The following is a 26,046-nucleotide window of genomic DNA, read 5'->3' as shown; positions in this document are numbered from 1 at the left end:
AATGCAGTATTCCCGCCAATGAGGATGGTGCTCCCTTCTATGCGTCAAAAAGTACTTGGGAGTTGTTCAGGGAACAAAGTGCACAAACCACTGACCTGACCTCCAAACTTCCCAGACTCCAACCTGACCAAGCAGCCATGAGATCTGACCCCACATTTCACAGAGACCACTGGAAACCCTCTGGACCTGCTGCCAATATCCTGGTGCCAGACACCACAGGACACCCCCAGAGGTCCTGTATCCACGCCCTGGCAGGTCCGATAGCCGTTTTATTATTTCGTTTTTAATGGTGTGGCTGATCGGTGTGTATTCTTGGCTTCTATTAAATCCTCATCCTGGAACAACAACCAAGCAAGCTGATGAGTGCTGGTATGTAAAGAGCTGTTGGGGGAGATAGTTTACACTGCTAAAAGGATAACAGATACTATGATCATAGATAAAAGGACTAAGTTTCGGGTGCTTAAACTCCTCTCAGGGTACAGTGATACTCTAAGATGATGCTATTGGCTCCCTGGGACTTATCAGTAGCTTCTAGAGTACTACCGGAAAGTCAGCCCCAAGTGTCCAAGTGCTTAAAAATATGTTAAGAAGCCTAATAAATATGGCTATTTATTGCTATGCCAGAATGGGAAAGAAATTTCTTTATGATTTCTATTTATAATGTTACGTTGACTTTTATCATCACACCTCCCACTCATTTAAATCTGTTCTTAAATCACAGGGTCTCAGCCATAGTGTGGATTTTTAAGTAAATGTCAACATAACTTAGTAATAGACATAATACATATAATCTATGTAGTGGATCCAAATGAACATCTACAGGACAGTGAACTTTGCATCCTTTTTACAGCTCCATCATGAAAGGGCAGGAAATCCAACACGTTTTATTTGGCTCAGAAGTTTTAATCTTTTAGCAGTAGTGGAGTTTTGCTAAATCACATCATAGCACATCATAAATGTCTTTTATTATTTTTAGAGTAAATATTATGGAAAGTGATGTGATGCAATGTTGTTTAGTGCTCTGACATTAATTAATGTTGTAATGTCATAGAAATGTATGCAACAATCGTATCCCTGTTGAAGGGACGCTATTCTGTTTTCTATGCTAAGACCAACTATTACAGTCTTTATTAATTCACTAATCAGATAAGAATTTGTAAAAGTAGTCTGCTGAGTTTGTAAACTTTCTATAAAATAGGTTTTAAATCAGTTGTCCCAATTGTTTGTTCTTTCATGAATCATAAAGGACTTAGAGTGAGTGAAAGGTGATTCAATTGTAGAATGAATCATTTATACGTGATGTTGTAATAATAGCTACCACATGTATCTAATCAGGCCCACAGGTGTAACAACTCTATGACAGAACCCGAGGCAGATATTTCGGGTTTACCATCTAAGATTCTGTCTTTGTCTCTCTGTAACACAGAGACAAGTGGAACAGATAATATCATATAACAATAATCAATACCAATATAATCATCCCAGCTTTTGACCAGAACTACAGACAATAACTGCAGTCAGAGGTTGGGGGAAGAGACATATTTATTTGACCTTATGCTATAAACACTCGTTTTCATCTTTAGCTAGCATAACTACCACAAGCCCAAAACAGATTAATCCATGTTAAAGGAGCCCGCTAACCACAGGTGCTCACAGATTGACTGGATGAAACTGTATAAAAAACAAAACAAAAAACCCAACCACACTGTTGAATGAACAATTTACAGAATTCTTCATCTAACACTCATTTCCAACTGACCAGCTTCTAGATGTGTCACATACACATATATATGGCAGTAGTCATATTTACAGTATAGAAGCTGTAACAGTGTTTCAGTACTTTACAAAAACTTGCACATACTACTACTACGTCATCTTTCGTGCACTTGGCAAAGTCACTGTCCTTTCTCTCCTTGCTATGTTTGCTAAAAACTAATTTAAAATGCTCATTTACCGATACTCTCTGATAAACTGTTGCACTGTTGACCGTCAGAAAGTACAAGTAATGTATGGAAACATGCCTTTTTCAATCACAACTTTCCAAGAGGTGCCTTTTCTTGCACCAATTTTTGCACTTAACACTCAGTTCATAAGGAAAATAAAGCTGGACTTCTAGGATTTAATGTAACACATCAGACGTACATTCTGTATGAGGGGTCATCTGATGCTCTGGGATGTTGTCCCAACTGTCCCATTCCAAGTTACATCTTTGATGGGGCTTAACCACATCGCCAGAAATTAGTATTTTATGGTAAATAGCAGCTCAAAGTTTTTATGTTGGGTTGCCACTTTCAGCTGCAGGTGCCACAGCTTGTGCTGTGGAGCACTGGTCACTTCAGCCATTTGGTCCCCAGTAGAAGACTGGGCTGTTTGTAGCTGCCATCTCTGGTGCCAGACAGGCAGAGCAGCCCAAACTCAAGTGCCAGCAGGAACCAGCAGCTGCTGGCCGGCAGGCAACCTGTTCAAAGTTGTTTGTTTTAATGGGGCTGTTGGTGCTAAGTCCAGCTGACCACATCAAGTTGAGTAAGAGGAACTGCTAATGTAGTTCCAGGGTCCTGGAGGGTAAAAACACAGACTAGTGGCATCAGTGTACACTATTAGACATTAGCAAACATGAGCATCTGAGCCATGCTTGACTTGGAATAAATATGTGTCAGTACTTTAAACCAGCAGTTTGAATAGCATTCCCATTCAGCTTTTTGGTAAATGACCCTCTAGGGGACTGTAATTTATGAATCTTTTGTATGACCTTTTGTATATATTAGGAAGGAGTATGAAAAATGTTAGAGTTCACTTTAAATGTTGTTTGTTTTTAGACAACTCATTTATCATTACTGACACTAAGTGTACCATTGTAAATGTGCTGTGGTTAGCTCAGCAGCCTAAAGAAGTAGCAAAGTGACTTCTGGCGCTTGCGTTTTGCTTTTAATTCCTGTATTTGACAAAACAAAACCATTAAAGTGACTTAGCTGGTGCAGCCCTCCCCCGGACTGACCGCGTCAATTGTCGTCATGTCAGTACTGACTTTCAAGGTGAAACTAACATCTGAGCGCTTATCCAGCAGCACTCAGAACAGTAGAGACATATTGTACCTCAGACACGCAGAGAACAGCAACTATGTACCTGAGGTTAGGTGAAAGCAAACAAGTACTACATCATGACATTTTTAACGTGATGCATTTAGTGTTATAAACAAATAGACATTTAAAAAAGCTGAATAATTAAATAAAATCTATATGTAGAGTTTCCATTTTATAAATCACTTTTTGGGGGGAAGAGTCATTCTAGTGTCTCACTTTGCACAGTTCAATTTTAGTCCCCACCTAAATTTCTGGATCTAAAATTAAAGGACTGAAAGTGGGAAATTTAAATATTTGGCTGTGCCAATTATGCAGGGTGGGTTTTTTTAGTTTTTAGTTTTTTTTTCCCAGAACAAGCTTTTTTCTTTGTTTATCTTTATGTCCATTATTTGCATCTCTGTATTTTATGGCTTTTTAGCCCATCAAGCAGCAGCAGGAGGTCTGATTGGCCTGCTGCTTTTTGGCAGGAGTCTGGTCCTGTCAGCACACTGGTGAATTATTATTCAAACTGCTCTAAAATGCTATGAAGGGGTTGTTCTCAGTCCCTCTGTTTTAATTTATGCACATACCTTTTTCAATTTGAAATGTCCTTCTGTCTTTTGCAGGCGAGTAAAGTAAAACCAGAGTAAAACACAATTACTGGACAATTCAGCAAAGCCAGGACTTATTTTGAAATACATAGTTTAACACTTAAAATATGAAACCAACAAGAATAAGAATAATCATTATCATGTTTTCTTTTGCATGAATTTTTTTGTTCTTTATTATTAAAAAATATTACCTCTGTATTGTTTATGCTATGATCTTTTTTTTCTTTTTCTTTTTTTGGAAGTAATCCAAGTGCTGTGGTTAGTTGAGCTCAAAGAAGTAGTAAACTGACTTCTGGTGCTTTTACTTTCCTTTTAATTCCTGTATTGGTAAATAAAATGCCCTTACAGTGAGTTAGCTGGTGCATCCTCTGATGACTCTTATTTTAATTACTCCTATTGTCGTCATATCAGTGCTGATTTTCAAGGTGAAAACAAGAGTCTGAGCACTTATCCAGCAGCACTCAGAGCAGAATAGTTCATCATTTTTACTAAAAAATAATCTTTGTTTAGTTTATATTCATATGTTATGCTCTCTTTTTTTGGAATAACTTAAGTCCTTCACCAGATTTGCAGAGTTGGGAGGTATACACTTAACCTAATGCAAAGTGCTGCTGCTGTATAAACAAAAGCAAAACAATTGTTTGGCTACGTTATAGTCACTGTAAGTAGATACTGTATCATATAAGCAGACATTAAGAAGAAAGGAAGCATTTCTCTGATTAATTTCTCCATTACAACACCAGCAGACAAGAGCAGATAGATTTATTCTATAGTTTTTTATATATATATATATATGTATGTCCTTCATCAACCCTATGACGAATAGGGCTGTTTCCGATTACCATGTCAGTTAGGATGAAAATTTCCCTCAGAAGTCTAAATCAAGCTTCAGACTGACTTCAGAGGGTCAGAGTGTTTGGAACAGTTTTGCATAACAAACTGTGTAAAATATACATATAAATGCATATTTTGTTGTGAGGAGGGAGAAATAAAACACTTTAACAGCCTGGCCAGAAATCACACGGCATTCCTGTTCTACATGTTCCCTTTTTTAAAATCAGTCTGTACGTGCCGTTTAGCGATTGTAATGGCACTGAGTGTAACGCTTTCTATGTTTTAATCGTGTTTTGAGACACTTTATTCTAGTCACCGTCTTCACCAGTTACTCATGTGCCAGCCCGTTGTCACACTTTTATTCAAATAATTGCGGTGATGGGCTGCAGCTTTGAAGTCCGTGTTGCTGGTTGGAAACTGATGACTTCCACTCAACGCATTTCCATTCCACTTTCATGTTGTCAAGTTGAATTTTTAGTGGGGCAGCTACCATTTTTATTGCAAATGGTAGCTGCCTTGGGGGGTGGGGTAGATTCAGGCAAGGCAGCGGATAAAATGCCTGACATCACGAGGGCTTAATTGATGCCATTAACATATGAACAGAGGCAAAACAAAGAATTCACTCAGGCTTTGGGTGACATTTCCACATTCATAGCATGGCTTGTGTTTAGCTGCAGCTTGATTTATGCTGTCAGTCTGTCATAATCGCTAAGCCATTACAGGTATTAGGGCTGCGTGCTCTCACAAAGCAGCATGTCGCTTTGTGTTTCCCCTGGGAATCTGCTTTTATTATCTGATAAATAGAGAGATGTTGGAACAAGATACTTATCTACGGAGTGTTTTGAGTCCTTTAATGCGATGTCAAAGATTTTTAACACATGCATCTGTTCATATTGACAAATTGTACAAAGGATGTAGATAAGTCCAAGTGAAAAGTGTCCTTTGTAAGCTGGAAAAATCCCTTTGTGCATTTAAGAATCAACCAGTACAATAGCAATGCACATAAAATTGCATAAAACTGAAAAAGATCACTAGTCATCTCCTCTGATGAAGTCATGCTGCTCTGTTGCCCCCCTGTGGAGGCTTGTACAACATACACATAAAAAGAAAAATATTTAAGCATTTCACATTCAGACAATTGTTTCTAATTTATATAAGTCATTACCTCTTTTGATTAATTACCTCAAATCTTTATTCTATTGCCAGATATGAAGCGTCCAAAAACCAGTGACTGGATGGAGAGCAGCCCTCCTCCGAAGAGCCATGAGGGACAGGAGGAGGAAGAAGACGAAGAAGACGAAGAAGAGAGGAGGATGGGGGCTGGGCTCAAGGCCAAACGGGAGCGGCGACAGGGCAGCGGCAGTGCCACTGTGTGTCAGGTGTGCAACATACAGCTGAACTCCAGTGCCCAGGCACAGATCCACTACAGAGGGAAGACTCATCAGAGAAGACTCCGCCGACTGGCAAAAGCTGTCAGTGCAGGTAGGAAAGATTCAAGACTCGAAGAAAACACTGACATGTCCTTTTTGAGGCCATTACAGAATATCTAAATTTCACATTTGAAAAGCAAATATCTACCCAGCTCGGTATTTGAATGGTAAATTGTAAGGGCCCAGCCTTTTCAGTTTAAAAGTTAGCTCAGACTTTTATACATCAGCATTTCAGTGTTTAGCTTCAAAAATGGGCTCATGCAGCTCACACAGGTTGTCTCCACAGCAATAGACCACAACAGAGATTCTAACTTTGTCATAGCAGGAAAGCCACAGGTTCGGCTAATGAAATGAATGATGACTTTATTACATTTAATGGTCCCAGCAAGCCATGCCAGTGGGACATCATGCAGAAAACCACAGCCCTGGAACTGGAGCACCTAAATAGGACAGAGCCATCAACAGTTTCAGTTACACTTGAGGTTGTTTTTTTTGTTTTTCAATGACAGGTTGAAATGTGCTTTATTTTTTTATTTATTTTTTTTAAAAAGGGTAATTTCACAATTGTGAGAAAGTGACTGAAAATTTTGATTAAAGAGGATAATAATGGATTGCATTTATATAGCGCTTTTCGAGAACCTCAAAGCGCTGTACAATTCCACTATTCATTCACTCTCACATTCACACACTGGTGGAGGCAAGCTGCAGTTGTAGCCACAGCTGCCCTGGGGCAGACTGACAGAAGCAAGGCTGCCATATCGCACCATCGGCCCCTCTGGCCAACACCAGTAGGTGAAGTCTCTTGCCCAAGGACACAACGACCGAGGCTGTCCAAGCTGGGGCTCGAACCGGCAACCTTCCGATTGCAGGACGAACTGCCAACTCTTGAGCCACGCTCGCCCTTAGCGCCCTTAGGATTAGCATGTAGACGCTGCAAAACTATGAAAAACTGAGTGAAAATCTCATATCTTCCACCTGCACGACAAACTCTTTTAAATTTATTACACTTTGATCACCAACTGTTAAACAAAAACAGTAAAGAAAATCATTTTTTAATCCATTTTTACTGCAAGGCTGTTGTATTTCCAGTGATTATTTTCTTTCAATCAGATCTCCCAGTGTAGTGCGTCTGGCTAACAGAAAAGAAGACACGGCTTAGTTTGTGAGTCTTATGCATTGTTTTTCTTTGACAAGTATCTGCTAACACGATACTGTTGCATCTCCTGGCATAATAAGTTTGATATAGTTTTCTTTCTTTTGCAGTTCATTGCTAATTATGAGGTTTTGAGCTACTCTGATGTTCAGCATCTTTTCCATAAAAGTTGCTCTGTTTGGTGCTTTGTGGTTAATGTTCACATCTGCAAACCATGAGCTGCTTTGCATTGAGAAATATATTTATTATTCCAGTGGAGCTCCCCACCATTTCCAAGTATTTTCTCCACACCTGTTTTGATGAAGGGCCATTAATCACCTTCACTCACCAACACCTGTGTCACTCTGCTGCGCTGACCAGCTTGATCAATCAGTACTCAGCCTCTAATGAACAACTGGCCAATAAAATGACGCTTTTATATGTTGATTTATGAGACTCGTTCTGGCTGGTGGCATGTCACACACATTTAACTGTACCAGTCTAATACAGAATATTAAATTTAAAAAAATTATATCCATTGTTCCATCAGAACGGTATTGACTTTTTCTATATCAGATAATAGCCTCTGCAGGTCATCATTCATACTTAAGAGTGTGTGACTGATCCAGTGCAAAAGGTGATTATGAAACATTTCTTGGCCTCTTCTATTTTCTGTAGTTTCTTTTTCTTTACTTTCCAGTGTCCAGAAACAAACTATTATTTCCTGATTCACTCAGGAATCAGTTAAACCTCCAACTTGGTTGCTTAACAGCCTCTGACGTGACTTGTATGATAAGGACTTGGGACAAGTGCCTTTCCTCAGTGTTTGTCTTCTGCTCCCAGAGTTGAACAACACTGTGTAATATTAGCTTAAAAACTGAGTGCACTAATCATTATTGTCAACAAATGACTGGTTCAGAACACACAGGCTGCACATAAGGACAATAAACAATGAAATGTTGTGACTTTAGGTATATCTTTTTGAGGGACAACTGCAGCAAGAACATAAACTAAGGTTAGCCAGCTTGCTGCTAAGCTAGGTATCAAGCATCTTATCTAGCAATTTTCATTACTAGCAAAGTCAGTTTTATTAAAGGCCCCAGTCTCACAGACCTAGAGACTGGTTAGTGATCATCCGTAAAAGTGTTTATTCCAGGACTGGCCTGCAAATCATTTTTGGAAGTTGCTGGGTGATATTGGTCACAAAAAAGGTGCTAAGCTAAAAACCTTGCAGTTGTTTGCTATGTTTTCTGATGGAAAGAAACACTTGCAAACAACTCACAAGGTGGCAGTGAAAGTGTGAAGAGTACGATGCAAACCAGCAACAGAGACTGCCAACTTTCAAAGTAAAAGTTGCAACTTTGAAAAAGTTGGGCATGTTGGTTACAATGGGAAGGCACAACTTTTACTGTGAAGACAAATATTCCAGTTTATGTGACACTTTTTCCAGACAACCAGAGGTTGCCAGGATATCGCCAGTCATAGTATGCATTTGTGACTGAGGCCTAAAAAAGCCCAACTGGCCAAGCAGCTATCAGGGGGAAATGGACTTAATGTCAGCAGGGCGTTCAGTTATCGTTGATTTTTTTTTTTTTTTGGATTCAGATTTGATTCTGAGCTCTCTTTCTTCTGACTAATGTTGCCTAATGTTCACCGTCCTGCTAACACTGAAGAACTGCAACTCAATTCATTCATTCAACATCATCTTACTTGCTACGGTTTAACTACACAACGTGTATCTGGTGAAGTGGTTGCTTTGTTGGATTATCAAACAGGGATGTCTGTCTGGCCAAAACTTATGAAGGATTCAAATTTGGCCCAGTGGATAGTTTTGCACAGTGTAGAATTTTTGGGATTTGCAGATTAAAGATACATTTAACTTTGATATTGTTTACTATGACAGATGATGAATGCTGAGTCATTATTGGTAAATGTTTTGTGCTTTTCCTGTAAAGATAAATCAACTATTTTAAAACGTGAACAAGAGGCTTGTTTGTGGTGCACTATTAGATGTGGTTTGTCGTTTTGTCACAACCATCTCATCCACTAATTGATGGATAAGATGAGAGTCACTCATCAGTCCCTCCGGGTAGAGGCCCTCTCGATTTTTCACAAGGGGCACAGGCTGATTTCACACCTGCCATGTTTGAACGACTTAAATGAACCCCACAGCATCTGACCTCATTTTGTTTGAGCTGCTGTGAATTGAGCAGTAAACAGCGAACAGTTTCTCCACCTAAAATTATTTATGAAACTGTTTATTTAGGACAAATCTGCAGGATCTTTTAATGTTTTAAGTTGAACTTAAACCATTAAAAGATCCTGCAGATTAAAATATATAGCAATTAATGTCTTCCATTGCCAATTTTCCCCTCAGATAATTGATATTGTATGGTCAATAAAATGTCTGAAAACAATTAAAAAATGCAATCTGTATTCAAAAGGCATCGTCTCCAACTGCTTTGCAATGTCCAGTGAACCAAGTTATATTTAATGTATCCTCAGAAGACAAGGAAAAGCAAAAATGTTTGTATTTAAAATGCTACAAGCAAAATATATGAACAATAACGAACACAAAAAATCCATCATAAGAATAGTTGATATTCTGTGGATGAAACAACTGATCATTGGAGTTTTACTACAAAATAAATGTGGCACATGCACATACCTTAAAAATAATAGCAAAAAAGAATAGTGAAAAATTAGTGAAGCAATAAAAATTCAACCCCATAAAGGGATTTGTATGATCTCTCTCACACACCTGTGTCAGGAAGCCATTCTCTCTGTTGCCTTTCCTGCAGAAAAGAGGAGAAAAAGAGGACGGTCTGAGTCAATTAAGGTGACTGTTACTATAATTCGGTCTGCACTGCAATGAAACCAACCTAATAATACCCGTTCCCTTCTCGCAGCTGAACTGTCTTTGCCTTTATTTAGCTTCATGAAGCGATTTGCTCAAATGAAAAGAGATTTTAATCGGGTGTTTCTCACTGGGGGCCGTTTGAAAAGGGAACAGAGCAAAGCACTTTCCACTTGCTACACTGAACTACAGGACAACGGTGGACTCGTTTCAATTCAAGGTTATCGTTTTAGGATTTCCGATATAACGTGTGTGCTGGTGAGATATAAGTCCCTTCAGACAGGCTCATTATGTTAATCTGACAGCAATTTACATGTCGGCCTCAAGCAAAAATATGCACAATGGTCAGTTTGAGGTGTTGTGACAGTCTTACCAGGTCAGGTTAAATGTGAAGGAAGAGAAAACTGTGGGCATCTTGTGCTATTAGTTATTACTTCTTATGCATCATATCTGTTAAATACACCAGCAAAACTGAGGAAAGGTGCTGCAGAGCATTGATCTTGTTATATCAGATCTGTCTGTCCCCCCACCACGATGTTGCCATAAAGGACCAAGGGCGTTCAGTTTCTGTTTGCATATTTTCAAGCCAGCTGTGGGGACGAATCAGCAAAGGTTCCCCAAAACACTTTAAATGCAGCATGTGAATCCTGACTTTACAGGGATTGTGCACTGTTGGATATTTAAAGAAAAAAAACCATGCAGCATAGACAGAACATCCTGAAATTGAATAGAAAATTGATTTGTACATTTAAGATGTGGAAGGAAGCATTTCTGCTACAAAGGTTTGTCTGTGTTTAGAGGTAAATGGTACAAAACAGCGTTTATACTGCTCTTTAAAATTTCGACATGAATTATTCTGCTTTATTGCTTTCACACACAGCTCACAGAGTTTGGTGCTTGATCACTTTGGTTGTTCAAAAAGTTTCTCTCATTTTCTCCCCACTGTCATTTTTTGTCATTTTATCTTTGTTGAGAAAAACAAGAATAAAAGAATTCAAACTATGTTCAGTTTATCTGCCTCATGTTTATAGTTGCAGATGGAGGCAGGAATGGTCAGGTACAGACCAAAACAACCACAACGAGACCCTTTGACTTTGTTTATGATGACAACTTGATTTAACCCTGATCTGAATCAACTATGTGGTGTTTCTGGAATATTGTAGCGTACCAAACTATAGCCACTAGCAGCTGTTAGGAGTAAACGCTCCATCTTATCCACTAGACTGGAGCACAGCACCTTCTTCTTGTATTTACTTTTGTTGTCCCACCTCCGAGACATGATTTACAATGATGCATTTTGGTTCTGCTGTTTGGAGTTTTCTCTGTTAAAAGAAACCAAACCACAGGAAGAAGCTACAAGTTTACAATATCAACAACTGATTTGGGCTGGATTAAATTAACTCTAGTCCTGAAAACAAACCCAAAAGACACCCTAAGTCAGAAATCTAAAAGAAAAACACATAAAAAATGTATGTGCACTGGCTCATATATTACCTGTATATAAATGTCACTTCTGTGTGTAAGCTAAATTGCACCTTTTGCTAAAAAGTTACTGTTTCAAACTGTACATGGATTTCTAGTCTAATTTATTAAAAATCTTTTCAAGTATATGTGTTTAAAGCAAAGACAAATGATTTTCAGAGTTTTTCAGAGACGTGACCTCCAACATTTCCTGCACCGTTTATAACAATTTAGCCAGTGAAAGGAAAGATGAAGCTTTTTGTCTTCCATGAGCAAAATTTCCCCTCACTAATGGAAAATCTCTAATTTTCTCAGACGGGGCTCCACTGGGGATTGACTTGGCTTAATGCTTTTCTGAAGGTTGAATTATTCCTGTTATTGTATACCAACATATGTTAGAGACACCATCACAATAAATACAGGGAGTATCGTCTATATTTACTACACACAGTCTGCTGAAACAAGCTTTATCACCTGCAGTTTTTCACGGTTTTTTTCAGATGTCACTTGATCTGTCGTAAGCTACTATTCGCCACGCCGTGAAAGCCTGGACAGGCAGCAGGGGAGGGGGGCATTTTGGCTTGGTTTTTGACTCGGTGTCTGGCAGATGAAGCATCACAACCCTCAGGGACTGATAGTGTTAGAGGAGACACCTGTTTTACAGTATTCCCAATAGCTTTGAGGTTCCAAACCCGAATAAAACAAGTGAGTAGTTTCCTGTTTGATATTCTAGATGGTAGTAGATTGGTGTGTTTGCGAATGCATGAGTCATTTTTCTGCATGTGTTGAATAGTCAGTGAATATATCTGAATAAATGAAATTCAATATAAGGCATGCTGAATTTGTGTTATTTGAACAACTGTCACTATTTCAGATAGCTTGGATTGATAAATAAGTATAAGCTAGTAATTAAATGGTATTATAGAAATTACAACCTGTGTATGTGGTGAGCTTTGCTGTTTTGTAAACCTTTTGTTTCTCTCCCCTGCTTCCCCCCAAACCCTTTCCAAGTCTATGATTTCCATAAGTAACGTGGCATGTCAGTCACACACACTGAGACCATAAATAGAGGCATACACAGCCAATGTTCAGTAGGTCCATGGCGAGCTGAAAGCATAATGCGCGTAGCCGACATACGATCATTGTGCTCGAGGCCGTCTCCCTGCACTTTCATTTGAATGCTGCAGCCTGAAATCAAGTGTAAAACTGTCAGGATTTGTCAGTGTTGTGCTTCCACGCCACACTTATTTGAGTGGACAAGGAGCCAGCAAGGAGCACACGGGGCAGACACAAGCTCTGTGTGTGTGGTTGTAATACTCATGTTGTGGGGACATAGATCTGTTCACACACTGACATTGTGATGACCCAGAGACAAAAAGCAGGACATCGTAATGTTTTCATTAACCCGAAGACTGAAGATTTGATTCAAGGCTAGCTATAGTTTTGGGTAGACAGGTAGTGGTTATGGTCAGGTTTAGAGTAAGTCTATAGGACATGAATGCAAGCCACTGAGGTGGTGTGTGTGTGTGTGTGTGTGTGTGTGTGTGTGTGTGTGTGTGTGTGTGTGTGTGTGTTTGTTTTAACACTTGTGTAACACTGGAGGCCACAGTTTCAGGCTAGAGACTGTGAGAATAATCGTGTTTATCTGAAGTGATTGTGGTGACTGCTGAATGAATAACAATGCAGTGTGTACAAGCCATTGTGTTGCTTCTGCAAACATTCAGTAGAGTCAGATTTTCACTGAAACGACGCCCCTCTGTCCAACTTAAATCACTCAGTGGCCAAACTTAAGGCTAATGCATACTCTCTAAAGAGGGATTAATATTTAAAATCACAGTAAAACATCCCAGCAACATGGATAGTTCTTACAGCCTATTGAAAGCTGTTATAGGTACCTAGAGTGGGATGGAATTTGCAGTGCCATATTCAAAGGTACTGTTACAAGTATTATTTCATTTATTGCTGCAGAGGTACTATATAGGTTGGTGTAGTAAAAGTTGCAATATTATTAAGAGATGTAATGAAAGAAAAGGCACTTGAGGACAAGTTCAAGTAGAGACAGGACGTATTATGCAGACATAAACAGACTTTAGAAGTGTGAAATAGAATAGGAGATAAAAATAAGCTCAGCTAGACGAAAGGCAGATTTAACCGAAGAACGAAAACTACTATTCACCAGTGTCGACAGTGGTAACGCCAAGATTGGGCTGTGGCTGATACAGCGCAACTCAAAAGAACCATTTGAGGTAAATATCGCATAGAAAGCATATAAAGTGCTTCATTCAAGCTATAAGAATCGCAGCGGAGCATGACAGAGCAGCGCTGGATTCAGCTCTGCTCTACAGTGTGTCAATAGAGTAATCATCAGAAGATTAGGCAGGAAAATTAGCCAGCTATTCGTTGAGCAATAATCTATCCCACCTGCTCATTAAAATAAACACTGAATCTCAAATAGTTTAAATCAGCGCTGAGTGGAGAAAGAGCTGCACCATCAATATGCTAAGTGAGCATCTCGACTTCTCAAGCAGAGTTTTAAGTCGTTTTGGAAAACTGGGGTGTTTTTTGTAATGGATCAAAATATGCAAATGAATTATACCTTTGCATAATTATATTGAAATACAGTACATTTGCATGGCTACAATTTATTATCCCTCATATCGTCATTTACCCCGTCTCAATTTTCTGAAGAAATTTGCATTAACTCATGCTTAATTTTTTTCTGTCTTTCAAATTAATAACTTTATTTGTAAAGCAGTTAAACATGGCTTTGCTCAGTTCGCCAGGGTGTTCGCTGCAATAGTATTTGTTATGGTAAGTCAAACGAAGTAGCATGTGGTGGCTAATGTTAGCAAATGTTGATGTGTCGATTTTAGATGAGATTCGATTTTTAGATTTGGCTGCGGAGCTGTTTGTGTAGTGTTGTGAAGCAGCGTCCTGTCACACACACACAAGTGCAGGGATGTCAACTCATACAGCCTACCTTTATCTTAAGTGTGACCAACCAATAAAACTCCCCTTTCTGTCAGTGTAAAAAAAATAACTTTACATTTACTCCATGAGATATTTTAATGTAAGAAAAGAAGTGTCACGGCTGCCGAGGCGAGCCGTGTGGATTTAGAAGGAGGACCCAAGATGCAGGCAGTGGATGAGATACCGGCAGAGGTGGGACCAAGTCATTGTTTTGCAAGTCTCAAGTAAGTCTCAAGTCTTTATCCTCAAGTCTCAAGTCAAGTCTCAAGTAATGTCAGGCAAGTCAGAGTCGAGTCTCAAGTCACTGGTGTAAAAGTCCGAGTCAAGTCACAAGTCTGAAACTTTGAATTTCAAGTCCTTTCGAGTCTTTAAAAAAAAAAACGAAAAAATAATGTTGCAGTTATGCTAAATGTAAATATTAGACCATGTAATTTTTTAATCTGTGTTTTTCTCAACACATGACAAAATAGTGAACTTAGAAAATATACACAAATTGTGAAATTGCACCTCTTTAAAATGCAGCTCAATTAAACCTAGCTCCAAGAATAATTTTCACCGACAGTTCTGAGATAAGCTGCATGTTATTCTTGGATGCGGTTGTAGGACCGGCCTTAAAATCGCATGACAAAAATATCATACACATTAAAAAAAACTGCATCACCAACGTAGCCTGGAAAACATTTGCTAGTTAGATGAAGTCAGCTATCTCATCGTAGCATATTTATATGCACATTTATAATCATACGGTTCTTGGAGTGAGTGCATACACTCATGAAGTTTAGTAACTTCAGGTCACTGCAACAAGCCCAGGTACAGTTTACCGACGGATGGGTGCAGGACCTTGAAATGCACCGTGTAGAACGAAAGACCATCGTACGTATCATAAGTTTACCAGTCTCACAAATCGTCATCATAAATACACATTCATTAACCGTTTATTAATAGGACCTTTGAGCTCAACGGTAATTAATTAGTAGTGGAAATAATTTCTGGTACCCATCACAGAAATGTAGCAGTGACAATAATACTGTATGCTGTAATCGTACTGGGCAATTAGTGATACAAAAAACCTGTTTTATCCTGTGAATAAAAGTATATGTTTTTGTCAGTGTACCATAATAACAGAAGCGAAACGCAATATTGTGTCAGGACAATTCACTATTTATGCACAATAAACAAAGGAGCATAGCGCGACCATTTCTGTTCAGTGCCAGACTTGCTTGTAACCTATATCACCAATTATGTTATGAAAGTGACGTATTAAGTACTAAAAGACACTGACCTTCGTGTAAATGCTTGGAGCAGACTAACCTGTGAGCTGGAGTGTTCTGGGACGTTATATTTGATCTTTGAATGGCTGCAATCCAGACCATCCGTCGTGTCTTTGTTACTTTGGAAACACGGCTCGAACAATTTCTCTTCAACGACGTAATCCGATAACAACCGATCTCTTTACCCGTCGGCTTCCCGTGGCTGTCATGCGACCGGCTATTGCAGTTAATAATACAACGGCTTCTTGACATTTTTGTGTTTCTTTTTATCGCTGTGTGACTGATTTTAATTGAAAGCCTGCGTGCGCTAGTACCGCTTGCCACGAGTTCCCAGAATCCTTTGCGGTTCTACCCGTGAATGACGTCACATTTTCAATCTCTATATAATATGCATGTTAAATTTTATATTTGGGGTAAAATATCAAGTCTTTTCAAGTAAACCGGTTCAAGTCCAATTCAAGTCCCAAGTCATTGGTGTAAAAGTCCAAGTCAAGTCACAAGTCTTAGAACATTTTTTCAAGTCAAGTCTAAAGTCATAAAATTAATGACTCGAGTCTGACTCGAGTCCAAGTCATGTGACTCGAGTCCACACCTCTGGATACCGGTGGTTTTATTTACAGAGGTGTAGTGGCAAACAAACAGTGGGGCATAACAAACAACTAAAGACACCTAAACTGGGAGAACTAAAAATAACAGACCTGGGAGCATATGACAACGGATGATGAATAGCAGAGAGACGCAGACGAGGAACAGGACACCGTGGACCACAGGGTCACAGACTGACACGGAGGAACACAGACGAACCAGCAACAGGCAGGAGAACACACAGGGCTTAAATACACACACCAGTAATCAGGGGATGAGAGACAGGAGGGCAACACAGCTGGGAGGAATCTGGGCTGACGGGACAGGGGAAACGTAAACTGATCACACTCACATACGACACGGACCTTCACAATAAAACAGGAAACTCAGATACATGGAACCAGACAAGACATTGAACTAAACAGACAGATTCACAAACAGATGGGGAGACACCATAGACAGACAGATACAGACGCAGACTCAGAGGCAGATCGAAAATAACACAGAACTTAAACAATCATCATCTAGAAAATGATAACAAACTAAAAGCGCTGGGTCACCGACCCAGGACCATGACAAGAAGTGTCATTTCAGCAGGACGTCACAGTTTTTGTACATTATAAAAACAAAATGCTGTTGTAGTAAATTAAAGAAACCCGTCAGCATGACTCTTTGGGCTCAAGTTGTAAGAAATAAATGTGTAAAATTACAGAAAAAGCTCTGGCTTGTGGTTATTATAAAACCGAACATTTTTGTTAATTCACAGAAACCTCCCTTTTTTCTTTTGCTCTGAAATTAATGTAAAAATTTGTAAATACTGTAAACTCTAATAAATTTCGATCTATTCAACAGTGAAAATAAAACGACAGCAACTTTTCTGTCATCACTTAATTACATTGGTTTAGTATGAGTGGCTATGGGGGAGGTCTGTATCATTAGGAAAAGCTGCAAACTTGTTCAAATGCAGTTGAAAGTCCAAAGTATATGCTGTCCTTCATATTTTTCAAAGGAGTCCAATGGCCCAGATTGGTGTTTTTGCTGGGTCAATTTTGGTCCTCAGGCCTTATGTTTGACAACCCTGCTCTAGCGCAACGTTATAGTATCAGATGCAGTAGATACATGTGTAAAAGCTGATTAAGAACACTTAAAAAAAAAAAAAGTAGAAAATTGTAACACAAGGTGGTTTGAATGCTTCTGAAGCATGTTTGAGCTAGGGCTGGGTATCGTCACTGATTTCTAGAATCGATTCAATTCCGATTCACAAGGCCCCGAATCGATTCGATCCACGATTCGATTTAATTCGATTCGATTTAAATCTGGGAAATTTTGACAGTCAGAAATATTATAATTCAGATCAGTACATTTACATATTTTTGTATCAATAAAAAGGAAGCTGACACACGCAAGACTTTATCACAGGTGTGAGCATCACAGCAGAGGCCTTTGTGTCAAAGTAGCTGAGGATAAAACACAGAAAAACATGAAGGTGATTTTCCTGGCCTGGGATTTTATAAAAATATTCTGCAGTACATCAAAAACGAAAGAAAACCATTAATCAACATATGAACATCACCTCTGAAGTTACAGCGGTTTTATTACAGACACAGCGTTTTGCATTTTGAATAATTTTAAAAAGTTTAAATTTGTTCAGTATTGAACAGCAGAAATGAGGTTTTCTTTTCGGAAGAATGTAAAAGGGAAAAAACAGCGGCCGACAGCCTGTAAACAACAGTAGACTTGTGCGTAACAAGCAAGCGAATAATGAAGAAAGGGAAACTGTTCTTGAAGTACAGAGAGAGAGCTGTGCATCGCAGTGGAAGCAAAACAGTAAAAGTCTGAGTGAATTCATGACGATGTTTATGTGAAGCGTTTGGATCTTCTTTTGCTGCTGGTTCGGTCAATATTGTTTGGAGAGAGATCAAACTAACAGCTTTAGAATCGGCGCATAAAGGGCGTGCACACAAAGCGCAGACCCGCCGACAGATCAGAGTCAGCGAGCTGTCGGCTTTCAGCCCCGACTGTGAGAAAAGCGACATCTAACTGATTCTGATCCGCGGGTCCCGCTGTGTGTTTAAGTCTTTGTGCAGAATCCGTGTTCCTGCTCTCATTTACTGTCTTAACTGTTTGGTGGTTCTTGAAATTTTGTGAGATTTCACCTGAGATTCTGGCATTTTGGGCAAAATAAATTTATATTAAAAAATCGACTCAGGATTTTAATGAATCGATTTTACGTTATCCAAGCCAGAATCGATTTTAATCGATGAATCGATTATAAGAACCCACCCCTAGTTTGAGCTGAGCTCGGCTGTTTAATTATGATTATAATGAGTATGTGCTGCGTGAACTCTGTGTTTAATTGAATCCTCTCCACGTACAACCTCTTGGAAATGTAAAGCTAGAGTGAAGGACTAATTTACTCTGATAAACCGGACTGCACTCTGCACATAAACACTGTATCATCTGGATATGGATGCACATTTTAAAAATATTTTACCCACAATGGTAACTTACGAACAACATAGCAGGGCTGCATTTTAAGCAGACTGAAAAGGACCAATGATAAATGACGCCTATTGTTGTCAAGTAATGCCAGGAAGGAAACTGCCTTTGAGTGCCCTTAAGGGAGCATGCAGGTGTGAACCTTGAATAGAAAACGCTGCTGAGAAGAAGAAGAAGAAGCAAGGAAAGGGGGGAGATGTGGGAAGTTCATGTTGTTAACAGCCAGTCCTCTCCCAGCTCCCCCATCTCTCTCTCTCCCCTCTTTCGCTCTCCCTTACATACTCATACTGGTAAAAGAATACACACTTGCTCTTCAGACACTCTCAGCCTCCTTTCTTTCTCCTCCGCTCCTCAATCTGCCTCGCTTCTGTCTCTCCTTTCGTCTCATAAAGGGCAGCGCGATCAGCAGAGCATGACACTTTTAATTGAAGCACACATGTGCCGTGCTTTCGCTGCGGCACTTTGGATCATAGCCAAGACGTGTCACTGACTGCGAAAGGATCGTCACGATCAAAGTGGAGAGAAGAAAGATACAGTAAAGAGACGGAGAAAATTATCTGCGACTTTGTTGGGGTTTTTTTGGACAACTTCTGTGATGGGAGATCAGCCAGCAGGAGAAGCCTGAATCAAGAGCAGAAGAAAGTGGCAAACAGAGGAAGCTTAAAACACGTGGAGATGCTGTTAGGTAAGGCTGTTACTTTTAAGATTCGTGCCAATACTCCTAATTTGTGGGAAAGTAACTGAGGACTTATCTTTTTTCTTTTGTGCCTCCATTTGCCTAAATGCATGCGAGCGCTCTGCTGTCAATGTGTGTTTTACAACAATGACTTCACATCACAGCTCAAGGGCAGGCTCGGTCTCCTGCCTACCATCTGCCCTCATTCAGTTCCTCTGCATCCAAAATGAGTCCCCGGCCTGTTTGTTTTCATAATTGACCCCTTTTGATGGAGCCAAGTGTGGAGTTCAGACCAATACAAACCTGCCGTTCCCAGATGTGTCAAGTCATTTTAAAGCCACACAAGAACATTGCTGATATCACGGTGCAGATTGCTGGCAATTATGTCTTTGCGTCCCCAGGGAAATATGCCCAGATTAGCTTGCATAATTGGAGCCTGTTAAAGATAAAGGCAGTGTGGGGATTTTTAGTCATTTGTGTTTGGGGTTTTTGTTTTTTGTTTAGATAAGGCATCAAATTTATTGCATTTAAAGTATTTGAATTCAGGATCTGTTTGGTGCGATGTTAAAGTCCATCTGATTTACCATCTGATTTTTAAGTAGGCAGAGGAACTTACCTTCTCACGTTTTACTTGACCTGTTAATAAATGTGTTTATTTTTTTTAATCTACCTTAGAGCTTATTATTTCAGTTAAAACCAAATTGATTTGCAAGTCTGTCTGCGACACGAGGCTCACTCATTTGTGGGTTTCCCCGCAGCACAGAATGCCAACACAGTCCTTCACAAACTGTTTATTTTAACGCACACACTTGCAACACATTCACAGAGCTGCCGCTTTACAAGCCCAGCTCTGCACAAGCTTTCTTAGCAGTCCCCTTTCTCCATGCCGAATTCTCCCTTTGCCGTGTTGTGCACTCCTGTTACTGTCCCCCCACACCCCAGCATTCTGCTAAAATAAAGAGAGAGGAAGTGATTAACCCATGCACAATAGGTGCACCATTCACCCCAATTGACAATGCCTTCTGAGCCATCAGCTCCACCTCTTCCATCTGTACCCCTTACTACTTTTCTCTTGGTTATTTCTGGGCAGTTTGAGGTAGTTTACACTATTTTCTCACAAGTAACATAACTCATTTCCTGCCTTTTGTGTTTATAATAGCTTTCTTATCAGGATGAGACATAATTCTTTAGCCAATAGAATTACCAGGAAGGCTACGTTTAAAATTATGTGTATCCACGTATTTTGGAATTTCTGCAGCTTATGGATACACACAACTCCGTGGATGAAAATGCAGAGCATGTCTATGTGGTTGCTTTAGGCTCTTTCGCCTTTAAACAGCAGATTAAGGGGATCAAAGGGAAACAGCTGAAGAGACGATAACTATGAGAGTTTTGCCTGGTGGCCATACTGCATCTGTTCTTGCCTCTCCACCACTTGTCAAAAGCTCAGATTTGAGCTTGCAGTGACATCCTGTATGTGTAAATCTGATCTCTGTGCACCATTACATCAGTCTGATACAAAATCCTAGAATAAAATTTTTGAATTTTTCTCAGCTTTCAATTTTATGATTATTACTTTTCTCTGAGAGTAGTAGAATATATATAGAATATAAAATAATCATTTTATCATTGCAATAAGAACTTGTGTAATAAATATACAAATGCAATGAGTAAATTTTTTTTTAACTTTTTACCTTTTAAATAAAGAGGATTCTACTGATACATCCAGCAAGCTTCACCCTGACCATCGTTATGATTTTAGAGGATCCAACATCCGACTGATACAATCTCATGTTTAAAACCTTCATGGAAAAAATAACATAGTGTGAGCTCAATAGCTAATATGTACAATTCAATATTTGGTTATTTAGTGCGCATCATATCATAAATGCTAAACTGAACAATATTTTCACACATTAAGATTTTATTGATTTCCCTTAGGCAGGATTGACATACTCTATATGGACAGACGTACTGGGCCACTTACAGATTACAACTGCAGGAACTGTTGAGCCATGGAAGTCCAGGCACACAATTTTTGTGCTGATGTAAATACCAGAGTGGGTTTCCTGTGGTTTCTAAACAATAGTTTAGTCATAATACCACTTAGAGTTGATTGTGGAATATCTAAGAGGGAAGAAATGTCATGATCTCACTTGTTGCAGCTGTGGCATCTATTACAATACCGCACTCAACTTCAGTGAGATCTTTACAGAAGTGTTTACAAAGGCAGATTTCATGGCTAGCTTCTTTATTTTATACAACTGTGGTAATGTGGCTGAAAACACCTGAATTAAATGGGTAAGTTATGACCTATATCGTCTACTTATGGTATCACCCTGCAACAATCCAGTGCAATAGCACTGGTCCTTGTTTCATACCATATAATGCAGTTGTTCACATACTTCTTATAGTAGAAAACATAAGACAATCAACTAATGAGCTACTCAGGTCATGCAATAAAAAGGCTGATAAATCTTTGGTAGAATTAGGGGTGCACATTGCACATACCAGTTTATATTATTGCACTGCCAGAAAGTAGTCCTGTGACAGTGAAACTATTGTATTATTAGGTTTGTCCCCTACATAAAGTGTTGGAACACAATAATCAAAGTGAGAAAAGAGTCCCTGTGGTGTTTAGTCTGCACCTGAGAGCAATGACTGTTTTGCTGCATGTGCTGAAAAGTTTCTTGAGCATCTTCCCATTAGACTCACCTCCACCAGCTCCCAGAACAGAACTTGGGATCCTAATCAGTTTAAGTCTGGGGTTTGCTGCCTTTACCCTGCTGATGCAACTCAAAAAGACCACGCTCACAACCCCACTGTGTCACATGCTGTTGAAGGACCTTTATCAGTAAATGGAGTCGATTCTGCTTCTTTTTGAATCAGTGTCTGTCTCCAAGTACGTCTCCTCCCAGCTTAACTTTATACAGCCAACAATTGCTGTGTCTTCACAGAATTACTGCAAATATAACAACTGTGATCATTCCTTGATGCTCGACACACACACAGTGAAAAGGAAGGGCGTTAAAGCAGGCCCCTGCGGTGCTGCTCACTGTGCTGTCAGAAGGGCACCTCTGCAGCCGGACGTACTGTGCTCTACCCTCAAGGAAATTTGGAATCAAGGCTAAAAGTATAGCACCCACCTTCATGTCTGAGCTTTATAAGAAGTCAGATGGTATTTGAAGTATTGTAGAAGTTGCAAAATTTGACACTCGCAGTATTGCCTGCCACACGTTTTTGTTTTTAATGTACTCTTAATTTGATCTGTTATTGTATATTTTACACATGTTGGTATGGGATATTGTATTTGTTTTAACTGTTATATACTTATGTGGCATGTGTATTTTGACTTTTGTCGCCATGATGCCAGGTCTTTCTTGGAAATGAGATTTTTAATCTCAATGAGATTTTTTTTACCTGGATAAATAAAGGACTAATAAATTCAGATGGTGAATGATGCTCAGCCATAGCCTTGTAGTCATAGAGGGTGGAGAGATTCTTTAATTCTTTAAGCCCGGTTAGTTCTGATATTTTATTGTCTCAATTAAAATGGTTAAATATGTTTATTAATAAAGTTTTTTTTATGTGTAGAGTAGTTTGGCTACAAGCTACCATGATGCAAATTGGACTGCTCTACGTCTGCACAGCTAAAGAAGTTTCTCACTTCACCTTTCCTTTTAATCACTGGAACAGAGAAATTCCCATTCATGCAAATTAAGCGTGATTTTACGACGCATCATATTAGCTACGAGACATTAATCTGTGTTCTGTGTGGGTGGCGAGATTCAAAATAAGCTAGTCAGTGTTTCTTTATGTTACAGGAAAAAGTTTCTCAGTATGTTTGCAAAGCTCGGCGTTCGGGAGTCAGTTTAAAGGGATCATTAATTTTCCTGTTGGGGGACATATTCAGAATCCAGCAGTGATAATGACCTATTATTATAATCGAAGGGTAATGAGTATGGAACAGTAAGGTTTTAACTGCAGTATAGATTGTCTTAGAGAACAAATTTAATTAGTCTACTGTACTGACTTGATACCTTTTGCCATTGAGAGCATTTTAATTTGCTGTAGCTGATTCACAGCAATATTTGAAGCACTGTTTAGAGCATAAACAGCTTGATTTTTATATTTTTATATTTTGATTTCTTTGATTTTACTTTTATGTGTGTGAAAAAACTCTGCCAAATCATATGTAGCACATGAAAGCAGTTTTAGACATGGTCAGGATGGTGTGCTGAAGTTCAAACTGGCATAATTTGGCATGGTTGTGGGTGCCACACAGGCTGGTTTGAGTGTCTCAGGATCTGTTGATCTACTGGGATGTCCCTACACAAACGTCTCTCAGGCACAGAGGCTGCTCTAAGATAAAATATCCATTGAGCTGTGGTTCTCTGGGTAAAAATGCCTTGTCAGAGGACAATGGCCAGACTACTTGAGCTGATAAAAGGGCAGCCTTAAGTTGAAGAACCACTCGTTACAACCCAGGTGTACAGAAGAGCATCTCTGAATGCACAACATGTTGAACGTTGAGGCAGATGAGCTACAGCAACAGAAGAAGAGCACATCTGTGCCACTCCTGTCAGCTGAGAACAGTAAACCGAGGCTATAATTCACATGGGCTCACCAAAATTGGAAAGTAGAAGATTTGAGAAACACTGCCTTGTCTGAGTGTTGACTTCTGTTGCGTTATTCAGATGGTAGTGTCACAATTGGGCATTAACAAGAAAGGATTTGATCCTTCCTGCTTTGTATCAACAGTTCAGGGTGGTGGTGTTGTGATGATGTGGAGGATATTTTCTTTAGGGCACCTGTCACTATTCTTCTTTGTTTTCTTTTGCCTGACCTTGTTTGAGTCAGTTAAATTTGGTTCAAGAGGAATACAGTGTAGTATTCATCCTAATGTTTTCAGGGTTAAATTGGAATCTGTGTGTTACACAGAATAAAAAAAAAAGTGTTCTGCTTTAGTAACAGTGCATGCGTGTTATTTTGCATGTGGTCACACTGGATCTGTTTTTCTGTTGTTACTAAAGAATCTTGCCACGTAAATGTGGCAGGTTGTCTAAATCTGTGTCAACTTCTGCATGCGTGTACATTTCATGTTTTGGAGGGGCAAAGCATGAAATGGACACGGTGGATCGGCGTGTTTATTACACGCTTTGTCGTGATACTGGGTTAGCTAAATCACAGGCTGGTGCAGTAAAAAAAAACAAAAAACTGGCACGCATCTAATATAATATAATATTGAACTTTTAGCTGTACATGAAGAAGCTTAGGGTGACTCACATCCTGCATCATCAGGAGGGCAATTTTTTCCAGATGTATCCTGGGAATGGTGCTGCATGCCAAGACCAACTACATTAAGGCATTTTAATGGCTTAGGCACATGCCACGGATTTCTGTCATATTCTGGATTTGCCAAAAAGTCATGCACCCTCAGGATATCTGCTTCTGCAACCAGGCTGTGAGAAGGGGACGTGTGCGACACACATCACAGGACTCCTGAAGGCCTTCTACTGCATTACATCACCTGCTGCGTGACTCCTGTGATTCAAGTAAAATCATATTTTTTAATTTTTTCAAATAATTACCTTCAGATTAAAAGTGACATTTAAATCCCATAGAGTGTGTGTGTGTGTGTGTGTGTGTGTGTGTGTGTGTGTGTGTGTGTGTGTGTGTTATCAGAAATAGCATGAGTGACGCAGGAACTGTTTTCTAACCGTCGGCTACCAATACATCAGAGAGGCTTGAGAGTGATTAATCATGTTCTTTTGATTTGAGCCTATTCTTGTGTAATCTAAGGAACATTTTTTATTGCTGTCAGCTTTATTGAAAATTCACTGGAAACGATTACTGCTTACCTACGTAATTTCTATTGGAACTACACCAACTACAGATTACTGGTTACTGCCCGTCTTCAGACAGTCAACAGACAAAACATGACAGCGATTCCTGGGTTTTCCATTTTATTTTTTTATCTGCATTTATTGGGTTATATTTAAATAGAAGTATTTACAAAATATGGATTTTTTTTGTGTGAAAAATGAGTGAAATTTAATGAGTTCTACATTTTGGTTATGCTGCCCCTATGAATAGAAACAGGTTATCTGAGGGTCTCTGGTACTGTCTGACATGACATAATTGGTAGTGTAACAGCTGGGCCTACTCCAAACAAGGACCCATGGGTTGGTGAATAAACATATAACTAATTGGTGAAGGGGAACAGGTGTGAAAGGCACCACAGGTGAAACTGATCAGGCGGTAAGCAGTTAACAAGAGAAACCTCCAAAGCAAGTAAAACTAACAACAATCGACAAGAGCCAAAGATTACAAAATTTATCAGGAATTAACCAAAACAAAACAGCAATCCAGTAATTATGTTTGTTTTGTTTTGTTCCTTTAGCCAGTTTTAGTTTCCCTTTATTTGACACGATAGTATAGAGCAGGGGTGGGACATCAGTGTTCCCTATTGATCGTTTATTGGCATGCAACACTAAGTTGAACTCAGTTCTGCTCAATATTCATTTTATCTATTTATAAACTGCTACTGGTAAGAACTGACATTTCTATTTTGTCCAATTTCAGCCCGGCCTTTCCAAGCATGCATTTAGCATTTAGCTTGAACTGTCATACACGCTTTCATTCAGCGCATCGCAGCCAA

At 39.3% G+C, this 26,046-nt stretch overlaps 1 protein-coding gene across 2 annotated transcripts in view; it reads left to right on the top strand.

Moving 5' to 3' along the window:
• The window catches only part of LOC146568566 (zinc finger protein 385B-like), an 84,869-nt gene that overhangs the window by 31,186 nt on the left and 27,637 nt on the right, over nt 1-26,046 (top strand). Inside the window, exon 2 of one of the 2 annotated variants that reach the window (XM_085284667.1) lies at nt 5,711-5,986. In XM_085284667.1, the coding sequence (XP_085140793.1) occupies nt 5,711-5,986 (276 nt within the window). Of the gene's footprint in view, nt 1-5,710; nt 5,987-18,915; nt 19,395-26,046 lie in introns of those variants that run through there. The other variant, XM_085284668.1, reaches the window with a different exon arrangement.

Source organism: Mchenga conophoros, linkage group LG8 (assembly GCF_057382185.1).
Source record: "Mchenga conophoros isolate Kocher_MC1m ecotype Shallow Benthic linkage group LG8, M_conophoros_male_GT1.1, whole genome shotgun sequence".
Taxonomy (NCBI): domain Eukaryota; kingdom Metazoa; phylum Chordata; class Actinopteri; order Cichliformes; family Cichlidae; genus Mchenga; species Mchenga conophoros.
This window is presented reverse-complemented; position numbering and strand designations above follow the sequence as displayed.